Source organism: Simochromis diagramma, unplaced genomic scaffold (assembly GCF_900408965.1).
Source record: "Simochromis diagramma unplaced genomic scaffold, fSimDia1.1 OVJJ01000768.1, whole genome shotgun sequence".
NCBI lineage: Eukaryota > Metazoa > Chordata > Actinopteri > Cichliformes > Cichlidae > Simochromis > Simochromis diagramma.
In genome coordinates, this window is record NW_024387035.1 from 935,362 (window position 1) to 961,747 (window position 26,386).

At 44.1% G+C, this 26,386-nt stretch overlaps 1 protein-coding gene and 1 long non-coding RNA gene across 3 annotated transcripts in view; one reads left to right on the plus strand and one right to left on the minus strand.

Annotated features, from left to right (window-relative positions):
- The window catches only part of LOC120740771 (E3 ubiquitin-protein ligase TRIM21-like), a 29,257-nt gene extending 9,016 nt beyond the window's left edge, over nucleotides 1-20,241 (plus strand). Inside the window, exons 1-3 of one of the 2 annotated variants that reach the window (XR_005697493.1) lie at nucleotides 18,572-19,579; nucleotides 19,677-19,727; nucleotides 19,979-20,241. Coding sequence is in view for 1 of the 2 variants with exons in the window: in XM_040043248.1 (XP_039899182.1) it covers nucleotides 9,504-11,159 (1,656 nt within the window). In the remaining variant the exon portion in view is untranslated. Of the gene's footprint in view, nucleotides 1-9,494; nucleotides 19,580-19,676; nucleotides 19,728-19,978 lie in introns of those variants that run through there. The other variant, XM_040043248.1, reaches the window with a different exon arrangement.
- Nucleotides 2,565-25,348, minus strand: LOC120740803. Its single transcript, XR_005697500.1, has 3 exons — nucleotides 25,338-25,348; nucleotides 15,477-15,486; nucleotides 2,565-2,748 (listed from the first exon to the last, which is right to left on the minus strand). It is a non-coding gene; the product is annotated as an uncharacterized LOC120740803 (long non-coding RNA).
- Between the last annotated feature and the right edge of the window lie 1,038 nt (nucleotides 25,349-26,386).

Genomic DNA, 26,386 nt, shown 5'->3' on the forward strand with positions numbered 1-26,386 from the left:
TGTCCCTGGGCTGCCCTGGGCTGTCTGGCGAGTTGGGTCCTTTCGGCTCCTGATTGCAGCATGCTGGGTGTGGGAATTAACCCTTCCTGGGGTCCACTCTAGCTTAATAGACCTCCAGGTTGTTGCTATCACGCAGCCTCAGTGCCTACTGCCTAAGGTGCCGCTGCTGCCGTATGTGCCCTGCCTCCTGGCGTTTATGATCCCCTGCCCGCAGTTGAATGCTGCCATGCATGGCAGGAGTAGTTGCCTTTGGCCCCTCCCTCGTAGCCCCCCCCCCCCCCCCCCTTGGTCCCTAGTTGCCCCTTCGGGCCTTCCCTGGGCAGGGCGGCATGCCCTGACAGGGGCGTGAGGGTTACTTATGCCCTGCTGGTAGCCATTCTGTCACTTCCTCTGTGGATGGTGCTTGACACGACAGCTGCAGGCGGGCTGGGCATGGAGAGCCCACCCCAATCCCGTGCCTTTCAGGCTACATGAGGATGATGGCTGCAGCGTTCCCTCCCAGGGCCCCGCCTCTGCGAGGCCTGGGCCGGTGGAGGTTGATTATCGTGAGGTGGATGTTGAAGAAGCTTCAATCCCCTCTGGCAGCCACTGGGGTAGGGTCCGGACGGGTGAACCCATGTCTGGGTTCCCTGGGTTCTGGGGCCCTCCCATGGCATTCTCTCCCATGACCCCGCCTCCTTGAGGCCTGGGCTGGTGGAGGTTGATGGTCAGGAGGTTGATGTTTATGACGCTTGGCTCCGGTCAGACGACTAGACAGACTGATGTAACTGTCTGTCTGGCCTGCGGCCACCTCGCTTTAAAGAAGCTGAGGGGCCTCTGCAGGCGTGCAGAGACGGCCGTGTTGAGTTGAGGTGGGGAGGTCTTGGAGCCTAGGCTCAGCTGTCCTCCAGCCGCTCTCCTCCCTCCTGACATCCTCAGCTAGCCTAGTGGCCAGCTCTGCTGCAGGCTGTGCTCTCCTGGCCTATTTCCCGCTTCGCGGGTTCATACGTCAGTCGGACCTCGCTGCGTCTGACCGCTCGGCCAGCAGTTGACAGTTCTCCAGCCTGCGGCGCTGGCTCTCTGTCTGGCACATTCTCCAAATGTTGCGGGTTTACGTGGCCGGCAGGGCCCGCTCAGTGAGCTGACATCCCCGGTGAGTCACGTCCCTGGCTGCACTGCAGCTCCGGGCAGTCTTCCCCTGGCATGTTGCCTGCATTCGTCGGTTGGACCTCGCTGCGGCGTGTATGCATTTTCCAGCCTATTTTAGCCAGATTCTCTCTGGCATGTCAGCTGCTGCAGCTCCCGGTTGTGTTCCCTTGGTGTGTTGCCTGCGCTTCGCCAGTTTACACGCCAGCTGGGACTCGCTGTGTCTGATCATTCGGCCGGCGCGTGGGTGTTCTCCGGCCTGAAACGCTATGTATGGGTGTCTTGTTTTTGAAGTTCAGTCTTGCTGCTCCCCTGTCTGCGGACAGCGCCAGCCCCCCCCCCCCCCTCCCTGTCTCTCAACAGCTCGGGGTGGCTTCAGCTTTGAGGATGGACGGGTCACATCCCAAGCTTCACCTGTGGTTGCCCGCTTCGCTGGCGTACACACCAGTCGGACCTCGCTGTGGTGAGTGAGAGTTCTCCAACTTTAGTGCCAACTCTCTGTCTGGCATTGCCCGCATGTTGTAGCCCTATGCGACAGGCGGGCTGTTCCTTCCTTCTTGTCCTTAGCGGGCGACCAGCGGCGGAGGTCTGCCGCGCAACCAGTATGCTGCTGTAGGTGCCGCAGGTTCTCTTGCTTGACCAACGATTATCTTCCACGCTTTTCGATCCAAGGCGATGGTTCTTGCCTGCTCGAGGTCAAGTCGAAGGGCCTTCAAATCATCCTGGATTTGTTTCATCCATGTCTTCTTTGGTGCATTTCGATGCACCCTCCAATCGGTGGGGCGGGTCAACCAGAGTAGGCCATGGGGGTAGCGGCTCGGGTCCATTCGACAAATGTGGCCAAACCAACGGAGTCGGTGGCGCTGGATTAGGTCGCGATCGTCGGTTGGCTGCCGCAGCTGGTGAGGATGGTGTCATTCGAATGACGGTCGCGAAGGGAAACGCCGAGCATGCATCTAAGGCAACGCATTTGGAAAACTTCGAGCTTGCTCAGGTCGTGTTTTAGCATTGTCCACGTCTCTGCACCGTAAAGTAGAATGGGCAGGATCAGGGTTCGGTAAAGGAGGATCTTTGTCGCTAATGAGATGTTGTTCTTCTTCCAGACGCACCAGCGCAGGGAGGCGAATGCTGCCGCCGCCTGCCCAATTCTGGAGCGTATCTCCGCTGATGATGCCACTTTCTTCTCCTCGACGAGGGACCCCAGATATTGAAATTGTTGGACTTGTTTGATCTGCACACCATCAAGGTGGATGATCGTTGGTGAGCCGTCGGTGGTCAGGACTTTGGTCTTCTCGGCGTTAACCTTGAGGCCGTACAGTTTGGAGTGCCGGGCGATGTCATAGAGGATGTGAGTTGCCTCGGTGTCGTCTTCGGCAAAAATGGCACTATCGTCAGCGAACATTAGATCGGTGATAAATCGATCGATCGAGGCTTGGACTCCGCGGCGGCCCTCGAATGCTTTGCGCATTATCGCATCGATGACGATGTTGAACAACAGCGGTGACATCACATCGCCCTGCCGGACCCCTGTCATGATGGGGAATTCTTCGGACACTTCGTCATGAATACGTACCTGGCTAGTCGAGCCATCGTAGGCGGTTTGTAGTAGCTCAATGATCTTCACTGCTGGCCGGTCGTTGCAATCAAACGCAGACTTGAAATCAATGAAGATGATGACTGTTCGGCGTCCGCATCTGATCCGTTCCTCCATGAGTCGACGTAGGGTGAAGATCTGGTCGCTGCAGCCTCGTCCGGGTCGGAACCCGGCCTGTTCTTCCCGGCTGGTCATCTCACGGTGATTTTGAAGGCGTGATTGAATTATTTTCATAAGGACCTTGCCGACGATGGACAGTAAGCTGATGCCCCGGTAGTTTTTACATTCTCGGTTGTCGCCTTTCTTTAGGATAGGAATGACAGCCGCCTTCTTCCAATTTGCTGGTATCACATTTGATGTCCAGATCAGTTTGAATAATGAGTGTAGACGTATGACGAGGACTTCTCCTCCAGCTTTGAGGGCTTCTGCTGCCACATGATCAGGGCCAGCGGCCTTGTTGTTCTTTAGCGAATGGATTGCATCAGACATCGGCACCGTAGGAGGGTCGATGATGGGCGGCGCTGCAGCCGGACGTTGGGGCAGATCGTGATTGTAGAGTTCATTGAAGTATTCTTTCCACCATTGCAGGCGCTCCGCAGTTGACTTTACAAACGAGCCATCCACCTTCCTGATGTTATCATTCATCGTCTTGCACTTGCCACTGAGACTACGTATGGTCTGGTACAACACCCTGTAGTCTTGTCGTTCGGCCGTATTTTCTGTGGTGCCCCTGTGGTGCCCCCCCCCCACAGGGGCACCACGGGGGACTGTCCTCTCCCCTTTCCTCTTCACCCTCTACACCACAGACTTCAGCCACTGCACGGAGACCTGCCATCTTCAGAAGTTTTCTGATGACTCTGCGGTGGTTGGATGCATCAGCAGGGATGATGTGACAGAGTACCGGGCTGTGGTCGACTCCTTTGTCACGTGGTGTGAGCAGAATCATCTGCAGCTCAATGTGGCAAAGACCAAGGAACTGATCGTGGACTTCAGGAAGACCAGGAAACACTTGGGGGTCAGAGTTGACATTGTGGAGGACTATAAATACCTTGGAGTACACATTGACAATAAACTGGACTGGGCTAAAAACACCACAGCACTTTACAGGAAGGGCCAGAGTCGTCTCTATTTTTTGAGGCAACTGAGGTCCTTCAACATCTGCCAGAAAATGCTCAGGATTTTCTATGAGTCTGTTGTGGCCAGTGCGATCCTCTATGCTGTTGCATGCTGGGGGAGCAGGCTGAGGGTCGCAGATGCCAACAGACTTAATAAACTAATCCGTAAGGCCAGCAATGTTGTGGGGATGGAGCTGGACTCCCTCAAGGTGGTGTCGGAAAGGTGGATGCTGTCCAAGATAAAGACAATGTTGGATAACACCTCCCACCCACTCCATGACATGCTGGTCAGTCACAGGAGCACGTTCAGTGAGAGACTGAGATTATCGAAAAGCACCACTGAACGACACAGGAAATCTTTCCTGCCTGTGGCCATCTCCCTGTACAACGCATCCACTTAACACACTGGTTACTGCTACAACTACACATGTTTCTTTTCCAGCTATTTATTTATGACTGACTTATGTATGTATGTATATATATATATGTATATATTGTACTATTCTTAGTTAGCGTATTGTCTGTCTTGTCTTAATGTTGGTTTATAATGGAGCACTGTAACAAAAAATAATTTCCCCCAGGGATCAATAAAGTATTCTGATTCTGATTCTGATTTTCAAGTTCCTCAGTGACTTTGTTCCAGTACGCCTCAGGGTCTGCTTTCATCTTCAGCCGCACCTCACGGTTTAGCCGACGACACTTTTCAAAGTTGGTTAGCTTGGCCTTCTTGCGTTCGACGACCAAGTCGAGACAGTCGTCCGAGATCCACGGTTGTGTGTGACGTCAGGCGGGTGGGCACAGCGGCTTGGCGCAGTCCAAGATGGCTTCCGATATTGTTTGCTCTTCTTTGTTGGCATCGTCGCTCAGGGGGAGTAGGGCGAAGCGGTTCGATAATGCGATCTGGAATTCTTGACGGCGGTCATTGTTGGTGAGGTGATGCCAGCCCAGCCTGGGCGGTTTGGGTGTCGGCCTCTTCGCTCGTTGGAGCTTCAGGCGCACTCTGGCGCGGAAAAGATAGTGATCAGAGCCGCAGTCAGGTCCGCGCATCGCCCGGACATCTTGCAAGGATGATCGGAACCGGGTGTTGATGAGCACATAGTCGAGTAGCGCTGAGTCATTTCCTCTTGGGTTGCGCCATGTCAGACGGTGCTTGAGCGAGTGTTGGAATAGCGTGTTCCCGAGGACCAGTTTGTTGGCGGCGGCAAATGACAGCAATCGTAGCCCGTTGTCGTTCATTTTTGCATGGCCGAATTTTCCCATCGTCGATTCCCAGCCAGTGCAGTCTTCTCCGACGTGGGCGTTCATGTCGCCGGCGATCATGATCATGCCGGTTTGAGGTAGGGAGTCCAAGACGTCTTGCAGGCAATCATAGAAATCATCTTTAGATGCGTCGGAGTTCATTTCGGTCGGTGCATAGACCGCGATGATATGTAGCTTGATTGTACCGTTGACAGTTAGGACAGCGATACGGTCAGATATAGGTTGGAAGGCCACGACGCTTGCAGAGAACCGATGGTGTACCATGAAGCCAACTCCGGCTTCTCTTTTGTCGCCGCCCGAGTAATACAACGTCATCTTTTCGTCCATGGCCGGCACTTCGACAGAGACAGTGCCAGTTCCAGTCAGCCGAAGTTCCGATAGGGCCGTTATCGAGACGTTGAGTTTTGAAAGTTCACGGGCGATGATCTCCTTCTGCCCAACAAGATGACCAGTTCTGACATTCCATGCTGCAATGTTGATCGGCGTCTTGGGCGTGAGACGATGGAATTGATGGCCAGTAGTCCATTTCCCACCAGCGCCCTGGGTCCCCAGCGCTGGCGCATCGGCTGCCCCGGATGCGGGCTGTTACTTGGTGGCTCGGTGTGCTGCGTTCCCTGGCTATCTGCCTCGCGGTTCCTGGGCTAACATTGAGCGGCCGATCACTTGCGGTCCTGCGTCCTGCAGGACCGGTTCAGGCCAGTCTGGTATCTGCAGACTGCTGCCTCCACCCCCTGGCTCGGCCTTCGTGTCTGGCTTGGCCCTGACTGGGGTGGTGTGTACATATGTGTATTTGTACATAGTTCTTCACTCTCGGCAGTTCGGTTGCACTGTCTCCTCGCGGGGTGTCTTAAAGAGTTACCGTACATATGGAATATGTAACGGTGTGGAGAGATAGTCTCTCACTAAGAGAACCAAGGTTACACCATAACCGTACATTCTCTAGCATATCGAGACTATCTCTCCACCGTGAGGCCACTCGGAGACGCGTTCCGATCAAACGATCACCGGTGTCACGTCTGCACAGCTGTTTTATACGTAAGCTGTGGGGTGTAGCCGGGCGTGCCGGAGTGTCTTAAAGAAATATCCACACGCCACGACTAAGGGGGGGTCGTACCCTGTACATATGGAATATGTAACAGTGTGGAGAGATAGTCTCTCACTAAGAGAACCAAGGTTACACTGTAACCGTATGTTCTGATTAATGTTTGCTCATCACTTTCTGTTCTGATTAATGTTTGTTCATCACTTTCTGTTCTGATTACTGTTTGTTCACCACTTTCTGTTCTGATTACTGTTTGTTCATCACTTTCTGTTCTGATTACTGGATGTTCATCACTTTCTGTTCTGATTACTGGTTGTTCGTCACTTTCTGCTCTGATTACTGTTTGTTCATCACTTTCTGCTCTGATTAATGTCTTTAAAGTTTTACTTTGAAACATCTGAAGTCATTGCTGGTTTACGCCCTTGCCCACGCACCTGTGAAGTGGAAGCACCTGAGCCTCATTTCCCCTGCCAGCATTTAAGCAGAGGGATGGCAGCAATTCATCACCAGATCATTGTGTGACTCGCACTCCCTTGAATTGTCCCTTTTTTTCTTGAGTCTTGAGTGTCTGGCTGCGAGCAGCGAGTGACCAAAGAGGATGGAGTCCGTTACCGCCCCTTACGCCACTGGTTTTAGGGTTTCCCCTGTTACAGCAACATAAACCCATGTTGGATTGGAAAAGGGAATGCCTTGTGGGGTAAAGGGGTGGTGCCATACGACCTGTTTAAAAGCCACCACCCTCTCTGTCAGTTTACTGAATCCCTCTGTCACACAATCCACCTTACCATTCTTCAGTTCCATCTGTTTATCACGACCTTGAAGAGACTCACGTCTTCCTTCAACAGTTGCCGGTGCGATTATTATTAAACTAGTGGTACATGTGCCACAGTCTGAGAATGACTGACCTAGGAGATTGAGTTTGGCATATAGGAGGCCCAACGAACTGAACCGGACCCTGGGACTGTCCCTCCAGGACTCTTTGTTCCCTCCTCTGTTAGGTCACTGGGCACGCACAACCACATTCACCTGGCACCCAGGGGTCCACCACACCATCTCATTCATTTAAAGTAGAGCAGGACGACATGGCAAAAAATATGTATCACGATATATATTTGAAAATTTGCGCTAACAATATAACTGACGATATAATTGATGCGAGACAAAATACAACTCCACAACTTTACTAGCACAAAAAAAATCTATTTTCACTTAAACAAGCAGCTGTTTTTTATGTGCATTAAAGCTATATAAAAATTTAACAGTGCAAAAGCAAATTCCTTGCTGAAAGTTTAGAAATGGGCTGACACATCCTGAGCATAACCATGTAAAATATCCACTGAAGTTAAAAAGAGGTGCAACATTAAACTGCAGTGTGCCAAATAAAAAAGTAAAATACGTATTTTTCGAGCCATAAAGTGCACGGGATTATAAGGCACATTAAGCGAAACAAAGCAGTCAGATAAATCAAGCTTTATTCAACTCCTACTTCTTGCTTCCTCCACTTCTGTACCATTGATTCATTAATGGTACAGAAGTGTACCATTAATGCTGTATTCTATCACAGCTGCTCTATTCCCATGTTGTTGCAGTATATTAATGACTAACCTTCTATTGTGGATGGATTATCTCAGTTGTTCTGCTGACTGAAGTTTGGTCCGTTTACAGCATTCTGCCATGCGATTGCATTTGTCTCTAATCATCAGGAACCTTCACGTTAACTTTTATCGAGTGGAAAAGCGTTAGCGTTCATCCTCCAACGTTGCTGTTTATGTTATGCTAACATAGCTGTGTCGCTAGCGATCACGTAGCACATCATTATATACCACCTAGCCCAACTTCAGTAACCTTACCAACGTCACTGCTGTTTAGTTTCCTGTCTTCGTTTATGTTGGAAGTGATAGCAGAGCTGCACGTTTTAATTTTTTCAGAAATCTCTTAGTCAGAACATGCTATATCATGCTTAGGTAACTAGCGAAACTAGCGAGCTAACTTCCACTAACTTCCTGCTAACTTTTAACTTCGTTAAATGTAATAAATTCTGTTTTCATGGATGCCCAGATGTTAAACTTCATAGTTACACCTGGTTAAGCAGCAATGCTGATTGTTTTATTAAAGATGAAAGAATTTAGACAGTTTTTAACTCTCAGTGATGCTGCCGTGTTCGTTTGACTTCGGGACCTGAAGCGGAGGGAGTTTAGGACCCAGATTACTCCCAGATTTACAAGCACCTTAGTCCGACAAATACGGCAATAACGACGGTCTGCTTGCATGTTCTACAAAAAAATGTGCTTTGGTGGGTATCTGACAGACAAACACCAAACCAGTTCCACATCACTGAAGTGGCACCATTTTTACAAACCAATTGTGGTTCATCCGTTTCACTCAATAAGATGCTTTCTCCCTTCTCATTCTCCGTTGTCGCCATGCTTTTTCGTCCATGTGCGTATGAAGACAAAGCCACTGCGCATTCGCGTTTTACCCATATTCATTTTCTTATCGTTGCCTAACATTGTACCGGTATTACCGTGAACTGTATAATATGGCCAAGCCCTAATTTAAAGCTTCGCTTAGTGGCCTACTCTCGCCAAAGATGTCCGTGAGTACATTTCTGCCTGGCCAGTCTGCGCACAGAACAAGACCTCTAACCAACCGGCCTCTGGCATGCTCTGATCCTTGCCGATGGCAGGCCATCCCTGATCACATATCACCATCGACTTTGTCACGGGCCTGCCACCCTAATCAGGTAACACAATCATCCTAACTATCATTGGTCGTTTCTACCTAAGCTCCCCACAGCTCTGGCAACTGCCTGGCTCCTAACAACTCACGTACTTCGTCTTCATGGTATCCCTGCTGACATTGTCTCTCACCGAGGCCCACAATTCACATCACAAGGCTGGAAGGTGTTCTGTTCGGTTCTGGGAGCCCAGGTTAGTGTTTCTTCTGCTTTTCATCCACAGACAAGTAAACAGAGAACAGGCTAACCAAGAGCTTGAGGCAGCCCTCCAATGTGTGGCCTCTACCCACCAGACCACCTGGAGCAAACATCTCCTTTGGATCGAATACTCGCGTAACAGCCTCACCTCTTTGGCCACTGGATTGTCTCCCTTCGAGGCATCCCTGGCTTCTTTAAGTTTCTTTAATTTTTTAAGCTTGTGTTTTGGATGAACCCGTTTGTGTCTCAGTGTGTGGCTTGATCTCCACCACTTACTCTTAGAACTGAAGAAGCTTTACTGGTGAAACTTGCAGACCATTTTCTTTCCAAGCTCCTTAGATCACTGACGCTTGTTTTTCTCTTTGTAAAATGAAATTTAAATTGAATTTTGAATAAAATGTGTTTTTTTCCTTTCTCCTTTAGAGTGCAGACATGTCAGCTGCCAACAATCTGAGATCTGAAAATCAGTTTCTGTGCTCCATCTGTCTGGATGTGTTCACTGATCCAGTCACTACATCATGTGGACACAACTTCTGCAAAACCTGCATCAGTCAGCACTGGGACATGAATGTCATCTGTAAGTGTCCCTTGTGTAAAGAGACTTTCTACACTAGACCTCAGCTGAGGGTCAACACCTTCATCTCTGAGATAGTTGCTCAGTTCAGACGTGAAGCTCAGCAGAAAGCCAGCAGCAGCAGCTCAGAGCAACAAGCTGCCAAACCAGGAGAAGTTCCCTGTGACGTCTGCACTGGAACCAGACTGAAGGCCCTGAAGTCCTGCCTGGTGTGTCAGACCTCCTACTGTCAGACTCACCTGGAGCCTCATCTGACAGTGAAAGGTTTGAAAAGACATCAGCTGATTGTTGCTGTGGAGAACCTGGAAAACAGCATGTGTATGAAGCACGATAAACTCCTGGAGCTGTTCTGTAAGACCGACCAGACATGTGTCTGCATGCTCTGCTCTGCTTTAGACCACAAGAACCACGAGTTTGTTCCTCTGAGAGAAGAATATGAAGGAAAGAAGGCAGAGCTGGAGAAGACAGAGGCTGAGATTCAGCAGATGATCCAGAAGAGACGACTGAAGATTCAGGAGATCACAGAGTCGGTGAAGATGAGTAAAGATGCTGCAGACAGACAGAAAGCAGAAGGTGTTCAGGTCTTCACGGCTCTGATGGAGTCTGTTGAAAGACGCCTGAAGGAGCTCATGAAGGAGATCGAAGACAAACAGGAAACTACAGAGAAACAGGCTGAAGGTCTCATCAAAGATCTGGAACAGGAAATCTCTGAGCTGATGGAGAGAAGCTCTGAGGTGGAGCAGCTCTCACGCTCTGAAGACCACCTCCACCTCCTCCAAAGCTTCTCCTCCCTGAAAGCTGCTTCACCCACCAAGGACTGGACAGAGGTCAGAGTCCGTCCACCATCATATGAGGGGACTGTGGTGAGAGCTGTGGAGACACTGGAGGAGACACTCTGGAAAGATATGAATGAGCTGTTTGAGGCTGAGCTGCAGAGGGTGCAGCAGTATGCAGTAGATGTGTCTCTGGATCCTGATACAGCTCATCCTTATCTCATCCTGTCTGATGATGGAAAACAAGTGAAGTATGGTGATGTGAAGAAGAAACTTCCAGACAACCCAGAGAGATTTTCTCCATGTCCTAATGTTTTAGGAGAGCAGAGTTTCTCTTCAGGCAGATTTTACTTTGAGGTTCAGGTTAAAGGAAAGACTAAATGGACTTTAGGAGTGGCCACAGAGTCGATCAACAGGAAGGGAAACATCACATTGAGTCCTCAGGATGGTTTCTGGACTGTGAGGTTGAGAAATGGAAATAAGTACAGTGCTTGTGCTTCACCTCCAGTCCGTCTCTGTCTTCATCCTGGTCCTGAGAAGGTGGGGGTGTTTGTGGATTATGAGGAGGGTCTGGTCTCCTTTTATGATGTAGGTGCTGCAGCTCTGATCTACTCCTTTACTGGCTGCTCCTTCACTCACAAACTCCACCCATACTTCTGTCCCAGTAACAATGATGGCGGTAAAAACTCTGCACCTCTGATCATCTGTCCTGTCAATCAAACTGAGTTGATCAACGACTGATTTTATTTGATGAACTGATTGATTTTTATTGAGGAGAACAAATGAACATATTGAGCATAATACTCTCCATGTTTTCTATAGAATCTGATTATCAGGACTCTGACTTTGATCTGATTCTCATGGAATTTGACGCAAACAGAAGAAAAGTTGAATCAGGAAATGTTCCTACTAATGGAGACTCAAGCTGAAGAATCATGTGTGGGTGTTATACGGAGCATTCAGTTTTCAGCTGAGGGGAGTTGGATAAAAAGTGGTTTGGTTATTTTGGGTCTGTGAGGATTTTTGATGTGTTTACTGAAAACTGATAAGACGGGATAATATTCAAAGAGTGGTGGAGAAAGGAGAAGGTGAAGTACAGACTGCTGCATCCTTCTAGTCACATAATTTTGATGTGATGATTATATTTCCATGTTCTGATGATTTGGTTTAAAGATAAACATAGAGTTGGAAAATGGCTGCAATCACAGCATGAATGAGATGCTGAAGGCTATATTTGTACTTGTTTTGTCCACTAAACTTTGTCTTTGCCATGCCTCTGCTTGTTTATATGAGTAATGAGCCTGATGGCCTTTTGTAACAGTTACAACATTTGCACTGGCTATTATAATCTCCTAGGGTGTAACTCCCTCTCCCCGCATGTGGTATTGTCATCACCCTTTACTTACATTTATGTTTTCCTCCTTCATGCTGCTACATTTGGTTAATTAGCGCTTCTAAATTTCCTGTAGTCCTGAATGGTTGTGTGTCTCTCTCTTGACCTGTCCACGGCAGAGAGCAAGCTTGGGTGAGCTAGTGTTGAACATCTACACCTGCAGGAGCCTTATTAAGACTTATTGTTCGTTCTCCTGCCAGTGGTGGAGGAGACTTCTTTACTTTCTTTCGGTTGAAGAAGAGGCCTCGCAGTCCGGCTGTCTCGCTGATGACATTGAGGGATTAGCGGCTGCCATCTATTCCAGACCTCGAGTGTTTGAATCTAAGTACTCACACACATGTTCACATTCAGTGCTGTGCATTTTCTTTATTTGGCTGGACAGCTATTACAATTGTTTTCTCATTCACAAAGAGTATACAAAGACATTTTGGTTAGTACCAAATAGACACACTCTGATTACGGACTGAGGAGGCTGCAGTTTTGCAACCCCAGGACTGAGAAGAAGACTCTATAAATACCATACTCACATATCTCCAGGCTAAGAGAAGGGTAATTGATGCAAATATTTTCTTTTCATCTTCTAATCTTTGTTTAAACTTTATTCCAAGAGAACTGTAAGTTGTTCAGGTTGTAAACATATTCACCTAGATCATCTTACAATGCTGATATTGCAGCCATTCCCCAACTTTCTGTGAATGGTAATCATGGCCATTGGACAATGGACTTTCATCAGTAATTGTAGATCAATGGTCATGAGAATTTGCATATTAATGATCACGAAACTGACCTCAAACCCCCATTGTTCATTCAGTGGGCTGGTTTCAGTCATTATGCAAATGTACAGTTTATAAGATTGCGAAAAACTGCAGTCAGCTGAGACTGAAGAAGTCACTCGGATGAGTGATGAAACATGTCCCCCACTGAAAATGTTATGACCAGTTGAACAAAAACTACTTTGGGAAATATTAACCTAGTGTTGGTTAAGTTTCCTTCGATTTGCCAGTGTCAAGCTGATGTGTAAGAGGGTATGTTAGGAAGTTCTGGAGGTGTTAAAGTAGCATGTGTTCCAGTCCATCAAGTGAGGTATTGAACACTGATGGTAAACTGCCATTAGAAACCTAATTAAATTGTCCTCTGTTGGTATTAATATTGTTTCGATTATTCCTTGGTGAGGAAGCAGAAAATTATTTGAAATAAGTTTACCATGGGTTTGTTTTTAAGACCTTGATCAATTGCAGCAGAGACATTACTTCAGTTGAAAAGTAATTAGTTATTGTTACTATTTACCACTTCAAAAAAGTTACTGTTACTGAATTAGTAACTGAGTTACAATTTTATAAAAGTAACTAATTACAGAAAAAGTAACTACTGTTGTACTTTAAAAAAAATATTTAACAATAAAAATTTGGATCCCCTCTGAATGGAACTAAAATACTAAAATATAAATTAATAAACATGCTAAAACTTATATTCATTTCTTTATTTAATAAAGATTAATAAATTTCATAAGTGTTATTTTTTTAAGTGAATGCTTTCTGTTTTTTCTTCACAGCAGAAGGTCTGCTCTTTAGTCATACATCATACAACATCATAAAGTCTAAAATAAAACATGATTGTCACTGTCTCTGCAGCCACTGTAGAATGACAGGCCTTGTTCCATAACTCCATGCACTTTGTTGTAGGGCTTCTATATACAGTGGAACCCCAACCGACGAAATTAATTCGTTCCCGAGGGTCTTTCGTAAGTCGAAAATTTTCGTAAGTCGAAGCACCCATTGCGCGTTTTGAGTGAGGCGATGCTGAACGATAGACTATAGGATAAAGCAACAGAAATGAACACTGGAAATAAAACGAGACGTTTCAAAGTAGATCAGTCACACAGCAGAGTACTCAGGTGTTAGTTAATGTGATGACATTGAGCTGCGTTTGTTCAATAGGAGTTGGTAGCAGATGCAGAGGTGGTTCTTTAACTGATACAGTGGCTTTGAAAACATTCTCATATCCCAGCACACAGAGTAAATCATATCTTATTATGTGAAGTGGCAATAAAACCGAATTAAAAATTGAAAAGTGCTGTAGTTGTGTTTAACTCCTGCATCTCGGTCACTTCTAATGACACATAAATCAATGTTCAGAAGTCATTGCTGTGTGTGAGACACTGATAGATGAAGCTCTTCTTCTCTTTGTGTCTTTGAGCGGCTGCTTCGATAAACTACTTTTGTTTTGATTGTCATGATCACCGTCGCTCTCACTGTCTGTGTGCGAGGAAATCTGGATCCTGTTCTTATATGAATGATGCTAATCTCCATCTGTCGTTATCATAATCTGTGATCATCCCAGCACTGAAACAAGCTAACAGTTCACCTGTAACTCAGTTTGTAATCCACATGTCTGAACGACAGATGAACGTGATCGGCTCAGACGCTAATTGTCTGCATTTTTATTCTCTCCTTTGTTCTGCAGCTTAAGGACTGAAGCAGTGTGTGCATTACACCAGAGATTTGGATTTTCTTCTGCTTTTAATAAGCCTGAACAAACAGAATGCTTTCTACTCTATTTTGCTTGTAACTGTAGCGTTTTTAATATGAAATAAAACCATTTAAGCACAAACATCATAAATAATCTAAACATCAGATATTATCTGAGGAGTACCAGCCAGACAGAGTCAGGCTCACCTTAATAGCATAGCATAGCATCTTTATTTATAACGCACTTTACATCCAACTTTGTTGACCAAAGTGCCAAAGTGCCAAGTTAATGCACAACTTGGGAGAGAATTTTAAAACGTTGACACACTGATCATCAGACACCTTCACGAGACAGGGAGTAATGTATCAAGCTTGAGTATGAGTACGCAAATATTTGTGGAGATTCTTTTCTGAGGGCGGGTTACACCGAAGGACGGCTTTGTCACTCCCTCCTTGACAAAGCAGTCAAAGATGTGCGTATAGTGCTTATCATTGCTAATCAAGCCAGTAAAGTAAGATGTTCTTGCAGCGTTTAGTCAGTTGAACAAGGTTAATAAGGTCTTTTTCCACATCTGTTCAGCTTTCCTACAGAATATAATCCTGCATCCAAGAGGAAGGATTGACGGTTTGAAATAAGCTGTATTTTAAGGGGCTACACAATGGAGAGCTAATCGACATGTATTACTAAAACAATTAAGGTTATCACAGATTTTTGAAAACGCGTATGTTTAAATAAGGCAGAGAGATTAGAATATAAGTGCAGAATTCAGATATAGCTTCTGAACTTTAGAATGAATTATGTAGTAGTCATTTTGTGGAGTATGTCTTACTCAGCTTGTTTACACTCTGCCTGAGCACTCACACCACTTTATACAACACGCCTCATTAATGGCACAAGCTTTAAGTGCTTTCTATCCCACACTCACACTGCAGTGGACTGTGGAGAACAACCTGGGGTCAGCATCGTGCCCGAGGATATTTGGCATGCAGACTGCAACTGTCTGAATAATAGATGTGCTCCCTTCTGAACCACAGCCACACTATGAGATCACAACCTTCTAATTACAAGGTAAGGCCAAGCTGGGCAGCCAAGACCAAGAAATGGACCAAACAGACCAGAATTGTTATATGTAGCAATGAGCAGCACTTTCCATGTTGAAGGACACTTGTATCAGCAGGGGTGGCTTACCCAAGAACACGAGCCACTCTTCTGTGGTCCTCCTGTGGTTCTGGGCACACCGCTTCTCCTGGCTGCCTGACCCACGTCTTCGCCTTTCACCTTGAATCATGTTCGCTGAAGCCAGAACTTTTCTATGTCTCACAAAAAAACAAATCATCTGTTCAACAGCCTTTATGTTTATCAGTAGGCTGGCTTTATTGTGCTCATTAATGCTGCAATAAGGACATAGTTAAAGTCTTGTATTCTTACTTGTATTGTTCCAACAATCGTGCTAGGTCAGGGGTGTCAAACTCAATCGCACAGGGGGCCAAAGGTCAAGGCACACTTTAGGTCTCGGGCCACACAAGATAAACATTTATTGAGCACTAAAACAATGTTTTTAAACATAAATATGAATAAAAAAAGACAGGAATATTATTAAAGATTAAATAAACTTAAAAAAATAAACTTTAACTTTAAATATTTTGCTCTTCATAAAAATATATCCTGTCAAAATTACACAAGTTAGAAATATGAACATGCTGCCAGAACCCCAGAAAAAATAAATGAGAGCAAACACAAGGTTGGAGCCGCATGCAGACGGAGCTGGGCGCTGCTGCAGGAGTGGAGCAAATAAACTGTGCGGCCAGTCAGTGTCGTACTTTCCCTGAGTGCATCGTTACACTGCAGCTCCATCTGAATCTGCACAGGTGCAGCTCAGCAAAGTCCGCTGACTTGGTTCAACATTACTGCAACAGGGAAAGTGAGGCAGGCTGCACTGGTGCATTTGTGACAGCTTCACCGCATCATACATGTCCATGAACTGACAGGTTTCCTTGCTGAGCTCAAAAACTCTGTTGAGAACTTTTATCCCAACTCAGCCAGCGGAGCTCTGCATGAAGGAATGTGGGCAAACTCTGAATCTATTTCCCACATAAAAGACTGAAACTGACGGTGATTTAAACTTTTAGCTCAGATCAAATGTACGGTCTGCGTCACGGTGATCATTACATGCTCCATTTTTAGGACTTTACCACACAGCCTTTCCTGGTGTGTGATGCAGTGATGCTGATAACTCACCGGTACAGTTCTCCTGCATCTTTACTCGCATCCTGCTGCCTAGTCCGCTTTTTTCACCGCACAGCACCGGCGCTCCATCTGTTGTCAGTCCAACAAGTTTGTCCCAGGGCAGTTTCATGTCGTTACACTTTGACATACGTTTTAAAAAATGTCTTTTCCTGTCGTTGTGCATTGATTTAATGTTCAATATTTCCTCTCCACGGATGAAGATGGCCAGCTGTGCAGTGTCCATCATGTCTGTACTTTCATCCACAGCAATAAAGTTTTAGCTTCTTTCACACAGCTGTGTTCTTAAATCAGTGGCCATCTCACAAACCCGATCAGCAATCGTATTTCTGCTCAGGCTCACGTTTGCCTAAATCTGCGTTTTGTCTGGACACAAGACGTCCACAGCTTCATCCTGCAGCTCTTCAGAGAGGTACCGGGCTGATTTGGCTCCTCTGTTACAATAAAACTTGCTACACAACAGCTTCACTTTGTGATTTTGCTCTGGTGACAAACGTCTGCTGAAATGTCAGATTCTTCTTCAGCTCTTCTACTTTCTGTAGTTTCTGAATTTAGGTTTTTCAGCTTATCCTGACGTTTTGTCTCGCAGTGCCGTCTTAAGTTAAATTCCTTCATTACAGCCACATTAGCTCCACTAATAAGACGCACAGTTTACCTGCATGTCTGTAAACATATATTCAGCCTCCCACTGGCGCTGAAAGGCTCTGCTGTCAGAATCAACTTTTCTCTCCACCATTGTGAGCAGCGAGCTTCAATAACAGAAGTTTGACTTGATTGATGTTCCCAGGTAGCCTAGCGTTCAGCAAGGAGGCTGCAGCGCTGCATTATGGGATCTGTAGTTTGTATATTATTAGCGCCTCATCTCGCCGGGCCATGCATAACAATAATAGCACATCTATATAAAAGGATCTCGCAGGCAGGATATAAATGTCCGCCGGGCCGGATGTGGCCCGCGGGCCTTGACTTTGACACATGTGTGCTGGGTCCTGCGCTGTCTGGCTCTCCACTCCTGCTGCTGAGCAGCCTCCGCTCACACATCAGCTAGTCTTACGCCATGGGTTGATGTAGATTCTTATGGGTCTCCTTTGTTACTTTTTCATTAGCACTCTTTCCAGCCAACTCTAAGGCTACGTTCACTCTGCAGGTCTTAATGCTTAATTCTGATATTTTGATCAAATCCGATTTTTTTGTCTGCTCGTTCACACTACAATTAAAATGCGACAGCAAACGTGCTCTAGTGTGAACGCTCAAAGCATGCACAAAAGAAGATGTCACACACAAGGCACTCTGTTCAGACCCAGAGCAAACAGTGTTGTTTGACTGATGGCCTTAATATAAAGACTTGTTTCAGACTTTGCGTTTCCCAATTTTGCTTTAAGTTATAAAGTTATTTTCTTATTTACGTTTGGCCTAATAATGATCCTTACTGCTGTTTTAGAGGAGCGGTGCTTCAAAAGATAGTTGCAAATTTCTGCAGTACAAATAAAATGTTCACGTTTCTCCAACGTTGTCTTCCCAACAGTTTCACTGACATCTACACTGGATGGCCAGGAAGCGTTTGCGATGTCTTCTCCGGAGCGTCTGTCTTGTGTCGGTGACGTAAAAGACGGATTTAATGCGACATGACCATCAAACAGCAGTCGCTTTCTAAAACATCGGATATGTGTCGGATTCAGCACCACATACGAAAGTGACCCAGATCGGATTTGAAAATATCGGATTTGTGCCGTTCACACTGTCACACCATGATGGGATAGATGTGTCTCATAGGGTCAAAAAAGTTGGATTTGATGCGCTTTCGCCTGCAGTGTGAACGTAGCCTAAGACTACTAAATGAAAACACGTGGCTCAGTAGCACAAAAAACCACTAAAGCTAGGAAACACTTATTTCAAAAGCATATGCTTTACTAACTATAAGAAGCTAACATTTTTAATAGCTCACCTGAGAGCCTGCATCATGCACAGTGGCTGTGTCTTCAACACTGTAGCCCACACCATTTACTGCATGTCACTGACTGGTAATCTGAAAGTGTGTGTGTTGTCCAACTGAACCATATCCTTTTGGTTTTTTATTTGGCAATATTGAGTTTGAAAATCATCAAGATGACATTTGCCATAATCTGGAGGTACTTAATGAAACCAAGAAGCACAAAGATGCTTCTGTCACCGTTTCACAGAGGTTTTTGGTTTCCAAGCAGTTTTCAGCTGAGTCCTCTGGGCTGCTGTTAAAGCTCCATGCTTGAGTTAGGACTTGGGTTTTGTGTTCTTCTACAAAAAAAGGTTTGAGAGACCATTTTATTTCCTTTTCTTTTCTTTTTGTAGAATTTTTGGGTTTCAGGCCTATTGCACACTTGAAATGTATATAGTTGGTGTACTAATAGATAATCTAATGACTTTTATTTTACATGGAAGTCATTCTAAACGGTCCTTTTCTGTCTCATTTTCCAATTGGCTGTTCACCAAATCACTGTTCAGGTTGCTCCTCAATTTCAGGGGTGTCCCCAGTCATTACTGGGAAGAAAAAAGGAACATACTGTTGGCATGTTTTATTTCATCTAGTGTGGATAATGATGAGTAAAAGACAGCTACATTCACCATGCAAAACAACAGTGTGACACAAAGATGAGGTTATGTATCTCTGTGTTGACCATCAGTCAATATGACAAATTAAACAGCAGTGACATTTTATCTGGGTGGAGGTAAAAACCATTGTTATAAAGCGAAATGCCAGCAAGCATGGAGCTAAAATAAATAACAGTGTATTTTAGTCTGTTTGTTCTTGGTTTTGAGTGAAGGTACAGAAACAGTATATAAGTGCTGGTGTTAGGTTCAGCACCTCCACACTTGAAGGCTGAAGTTACAAGCTGACACTGATAACAGGGAAGATAAGGTATTATATCAAATGCTTGCTGGGAAGTGTCAGATTATTGTCTTTTCTTTCATAAACGACCTACTTTGAATTTTCTGATTTGTACAGAGATGCTAAACATCACCATGAAGCTGCTGACTGTGTCTACACTTCTCTGCGCAATGGTGGCTCTGGGCACTGCTGCTGGTGAGTATTCCAGTATACTGAGCATCATCTATACATCTTATGCATGAATATATTAAACTGAAAATTATAATGAAAATCAACATTTGCTGTTGTCTAGCACTTCCAGATGAAGTGGCCAGTAATGGGACAGAGGCATCAATTTCAGCAGGTCAGTGGACTTTTCAGGTTTGAAACCAAAACCAATCACATTTTTTATCATGCTGAACAGAAGAAGAGTACATCAGCTTTCCTATGTCAGCTTTCATAAACTTGTTTTCATGTGTGATGGACAAGTACATTTATAGCTTAAAAAAGTTCATCTTTAACACTCAGATAAAAACACATTTTTCATGAATTTATATTTTAAAAACTTTTCCGACACAGTAAAGTAGCTCAATATTCTTTGATTGTCTTCAGCAGAACATCATGTTGAGAAGAGAGCAGCATCTTGTCCAAGCGGCTGGACTCAGTATGGGAATCGATGCTTTCTCTACGATAACCGTCAAATGACTTGGGCTCAGGCGCAGATAAAAGCACTGATGTGAATTTATCATTTATCCTTTGTGCAATCTTAAATCTTTCTGTTTACGTTGTCATTTCTATAAACTCAGTCTGTTGATTTCCATTGTAGCGAATCTGCCAGTCCTTGAATGCAAACCTGGCATCTGTAAACAGCAACGACGAGTACCAGTTCATTCGAGCCGTCATATCTAGTGCCTCTCGTGAAAGCGGACTAACATGGGTAACATTTTTCTATCATATTAATTATTTACATAGTGTTTTGATGCAATACTAAACACATGTATGTGTCAGGTGCTGTTGTTATACAGAACAACATATTTAGATCAGTGATCATTTCTCCATGTGATTGTGATTTCAGTTCATGCTGATCTTGTGTACTTACAGGAAGCAAGTGTTGGAATGATGGGAGATGTGACAGCCAATACCCATTTATTTGTGTCAGGGCCATCTGCTGATTCCTGGGCTCTCGTGAAGGCGTGGCCTACCTGACGACAGAGCAAATGCTCTAATATATCACAATAAGAATCTGGTTCTGATTTGATTTACTTCTTTTCTTTTACTGTAATGCTGCATAAGGAATGAAGCGACAAGTGACATAAGCTGGAGCTGCTCTTTTAACAGGAGCAAATTGCATGTGCACTTGAAAGAATGCTTTTAGCAAAGCTTTGTTTCCCAGAATGAATTGTTGTTTCTCATCTTCTTCATCATTAAAATCTTAAGCATTGAATCAAAATGTTCTGTGCATTTAAATGCTTCATGCTTATCAGTGTACTCTTAAATATCACATACATCCGCACTGTAAAATCTAACTAGTTCTCTGAGCTTAAAAAACGTATGCAAACGCATTGCCTAGAAAACAAAGAAACACTAACAACGCTTACTTAAGATGACTAAATTAGGACGACTTAATCATTGTGAGTACAAAGTACTACAGATGACTTCATTTTTTCTGAGTGAGCAATACTAATGGTTTATCCACTGAAAAAGATTTTAAATCTAACAAAATAAAAATATATATAAATTTTGTGTTAGCTTACTATTTTAAATTTTGCTAATGTTTTATCATCCTTGAACTTGAGATTTATAGTAGAACACTTAAACACTATAATTATGGCTAAAAAAATAACTATCAGCATTTCTTCTAATGCAGTTAAACTCAGTCCAACGGTGATTTTCAAATGCAAGAAAGTATATCAGTAAACATCTTGGACACTGTTCTGCTAAATATCAAACAAGCATATTCCTACTATTGTGTCTTGTGCTGTTTAATAATACTTAAACAATTATTAAATTGGTATTTGTATATTTTTTTGTTACACAATTTAAAACTTTTAAAAACGTATAATAAAGTATTTCTCAACCTCATGCACTAGCTCACGCTGCCTATACACTGCAGAATGCTAAAGAAAAAAACTTGTATGAAAACTTGTATGAACAGCATGCAAGAGTGAAAACAGATATAAGATGCCTAGAAAAATCATATAAATGAAACATGTATGTTTTGGATACTTATGTGAAAGTAATGAGAAAGTGGCCACTTTCATGAGTAAATCATGTAAGCCTGATATGATTCACTATATGAAGCAGGCCACATCTGATGCAAGTCTTTTATAAGTTTTTACTATTTCTTTTCCATATGGGCAGAAACACAGTCAGCCCAGTATTTATGTACTAAAACCAACTATGGTCAGTTGACAGCTTAAGTTATAATTATTTAATTTTTCCACAGAGCGATAACCACCCCTGCTTGTGTCACTCAAGAATGCGAGTTTGATTGATGACCCTAGCCTTGACCTTTTGACCTTACCGGAAGTACTCCGGAAGTGACTAATCGATTCCAGGGCTGTGCCCCAATTCAGGGTCGCATGCTTGACGTACGCGCACTACGCGCACTACGTACGGTGCGTACTATAAGTACGAGAAGTGCGGAAGTGAGAGGCGTGCTGTTCAGGTTGCCTAGCAACCATGATACTAACCGCGAGAAACGTTAACCTCTTCGACATGTCAATGGCTGTGAACAAAGAGAAACTTGTAAATAACTCATGAAAGAATAAAGCTACGTTGAAACCAAGCACACCATTGTTTTTCTTGTGACATTACCAATAAGTGTGATGTGTCACATGGCCCTCTTCCTATTGGAAAAACAAAAGTTGTATCCAAGATGGCCGACTTCTAAATGGCCACCATGGTCACCGCCCATCTTGAGGAGTTTGCCCCCTCACATATACTAATGTGCCACAAACAGGACTTTAATATCACCAACCATTCCCATGTTATTACGGTGTATCCATATAAATGGCCCACCCTGTATATTGTGTTCAGTACACGTCACTACAGTGGGATTTCGGAAATATATAAATATGGACAACAGGCTCTTCCACGGCAATCTCTTGTCGTCAATAAGCAACGTTTAGGGAGCTCTATAGTATTCAATGAGAGGACCCTGCACGTCAGTTCTCGACGCGCAGGGTACCCCCTTCGCGTCGATAAGTGAAGCAGAGGGAGCCTGACCATGCGTCACACATTTGACAAGTTGGGAGTGAGAACGTGTTGCTCTGGCACAGCTACAAGCCATGTGAGCTCGTAGCCCCTCCCACTAGGATGTACTACCACAGTCGACCGTCGTAAAGCAGCCGCAAATCAATAGCAATACAAAAACCCTCAAAATCATTGAAGAACATTTTATAACCGAACACCCAATACAGATATATACATATATACTGAATATCACACCATATCAGATCACCAAATTAACACTGGGTTACATTAACATTTTACCACAACTTCACCAGATGTAGCTCAAGCGCGCCCCCAGACAGTGCCAGCAGATTGAAACTGAAAAACAAATTGTAAGCGATACAAAAAATGTAGTTTCAATTAATTGTTTTTTCACTATCATTTTTTTTAAACTTTCAATACAAGAGTACATTTATTTCAGTTACAATATTTTTTTCTCAGTTCCATTTTAAGGTGGCATCGTTCTAACCCCATACGGATTCTGACTGAGAGACACCATACCACTGTGTTCGGCCACGATGCGCTGAGATCAGTGAGCACATACTGTATGTCTCAGTTAGTTTAGGTTGTTTTGCACTTTATTGTTGAGTAACTGAATTTATCTAAATTGCTTTGATTTATAATTGTCGCATTTGCAATAACTTTACTTAGTTGGACTGTAAGTTTTAATGTTTTCATATATTATTTGGAAAAGTGTTTTACAATACGTTGCATTAATGCATAGTTTGTATAAGAGAGATGTTTTATTTTTTGTCATTTATGTTAAATATGATGTCATCAAACTTCTAAGTTGTGAATTACAGCTAGAACAGCATAATTAATATTTGAGTTGCTGACCCTGTCTGTTGACAGGTTGTACACTGGATTGTTCCTGAGGTGCGAGCCTTCCCACCTGGACTTTGAAAGACTGAGATTCGCTTCTTTCTTGATGATCTGCTGCACTTTGTGTTGTGGTAGGACTGTATCACTCACACTTTCACACACAGCTGGTTATACATAACACCACTGACTGACATTCTCTCACCCCTATTTTCTTTCACACCCTGGGAGTTTTTGGACTTTACCCCTTGGACATGTTTTATTTGGGACTTTAAATGATAAGCTGTTGTGTAGAACATTCTCCACATGTGAAAGGTGTGTGAGATTTTCATCTGAATGAACATTGAATTTGTGTAATCTGCTTTCTATAACAGTTAAGGAGTCCGGTTACTAGGGTGTCCCAACATTGAGATCAAAAGTTACTATTTTTATGTGTTTTACTTTGCTTTCATTTGTTGTTCTTTTCTACAATTGTAAATCGCCTTTAACCTGTGGTTGTCAAACTCATGCTTTATTTCACTAAAGCCGGTTTGTTCTTTTGAGTTACATTCCTGTCTCTGTGTCTCATTAAAACACACCCCTGTGCTTCTATAGTCGAACCTATTGGCCCATTAATATATTCTTTAATTAATAATAATTAATATTGTCTTTTCCCGTTACTGTGTTACACAACCATGTCCAGGTACAGTACACAATGTTACTGCTTAAACGGTGCTCAAACCGGTGCTTAAAGAATGGAGAACACAAAATTGGTCCAAAAACCTCTCATGTTCAGCTGTTTTTTTTGTAAAAAGATAACAATGTTAGCCTTTTCTGCAGCTATGGGGCATATATGGTATCACTCTTGGCTGGAAGCAGTGCTTAAACAATGGAAAAAACACAAACTTTGTCCAAAAACCTCTCATGTTTAACTGTTTCCCTCTTTTTCTTTGGTTATTTTAGCCTTTTTGGCCAGGGTGAAGGGAGTATCTGCCATCAAACAAGAAGACAGCCGCATGTAGCTATGATGGTGTTTGCTAGTTCACCTTACATGCATTAATGTAATAACGTGGTTAGCCTACTCAACGTAAATTATACACGAACAACATTAAGCTACTCACGCAGAGAAGAACGGCTGCTGCTGCATCATCATCCTCATCATTTCTGCTACACTGGCAGGGCTAGGGGCCAGGACTCTCCTCTTCGTGTTTTTGGGGGATGTTGCTAACTCCGGGTCGATAACAGGCAACCCACCCGCAGTAGATGCGCTCGGTGTGAGGTCTCGCAGCAAGCTATCAAATACGGCGCATTTCTCGGCTTTTAAAAAAACGCTATGCGTCGCCAGGTGTTTCATCGGATTCGAGGTGTTACCTCCTTTGCACAGTATCACAGTATCAGCTTAAAGCACTTGTTGCTGCTGAGTTTGCATCTTTTGCTGTGAAGTACAGCCAGACTTTGACCGCTTCGCCTATTTAATCTGTAGCTCTGCTCTAAAAGAACGTACGTACCTGGGCCCGCCTACTATCCTTGGAAAGGTAAAATGATTGGCTAGAAGTGTATCACATCTCAGGAAAAAAAAAAGCACCGAAACGTGCGCTGCTTTTCGGTCTGGTTACTACCGTTTACGGCACCGGATACCGTTACCCATCCCTACATATAACAGACAATCAACACAGGACGACATAAAGTGCAATGTGCAAAGACAGAATAAAATGATGTTGTGTGTGTGTGTGTGTGTGTGTGTGTGTGTGTGTGTGTGTGTGTGTGTGTGCGTGCGTGTGTGAGATCACAGCAGCAGGTTCATGGCCTCACAGGCAGCTCACGGACAGGATGGAAGCAGTTTGTGCATGAAAAGCAGAAGTCCCAGTTTGTCACTTCAGGTTTGACTGAGCTGTTTCCAGAAGAGCTAAAATAGACGTCCAGCTGCTGAGATCAGTTCCACTCTGTTGAGTTTCTTTGTGACTGTTTCCTGCCGGTATCATTACAGGTCATTTTAGAGTTTTTGGAGTGAAGCAGCTGCAGCGTCCTGATGGTTCCTCCTTTTATCATTGCTGTTAAAGCAGAAATAACCAGATTATAAAGGAGTCTCACTCATGTTTCTGCACTCTCATCCAAAGACGGTTCGGTACTGGGACCATGTTTGTTTATTTATTACAGGTTAATGTTCAGTCTCATGTCTCTGAGGTGTATCTTCTTTGCTGATGACACAACTTTATTGTAGTCAGGAACATTTACAGCAGCTTCTGGATCCCATGGAACGTGAGCTGGTGACTGTTAGTAAACTGCTTTGATTGTAACACATGCTATTCACCTCTCTCTTCACTTAGGAAAAAATGTTTAGTATTAGGAAATCACTCATTAAATATTCACAGGAAAATGTAACAAATGAAGTTTCACAGCAATATTTGTGAAGCGGTGCCAGGAGACCCGAGACAAACATCAGCTGAATCATTTTACTTTGAAAAACTTCAATGATAGATTAACATGATAAAGTTGCTGTAGTTTTAGGACACTGACATAGTCGTGTCATCAGACACGCAGAGACTGGACTGACACACACACACACACACACACACACACACACACACACACACACACACACACACACACACACACACACACACACACACACACACACCAAGTTACTTTTCAAAATACTTAGCATTTTGCACATTTCCATTGCACTGTGTTGTCTTGTTTATTTGCAATTTTTTGCACATTGCACTTTACGTAGTCGTGTGTTTGTCTGTTATATGTCATGTGTAGCACCAGGGTCTCAGAGGAAAGCTGTCTCATTTTACTCTGTACTGTACCACTGCACATGGTTGAAATCACAATAAAGCCACTTGACTTGTATATCTGTACATTGTCCGTAGTACATCTGTATATTTGCTTTTTGTATAGCAATATAAACATCTGTACACTTAGCTTACTTGTACATACTCTGTTCATAACTGTTCCCACCTTTCACACTATCCTTATCTGCATATA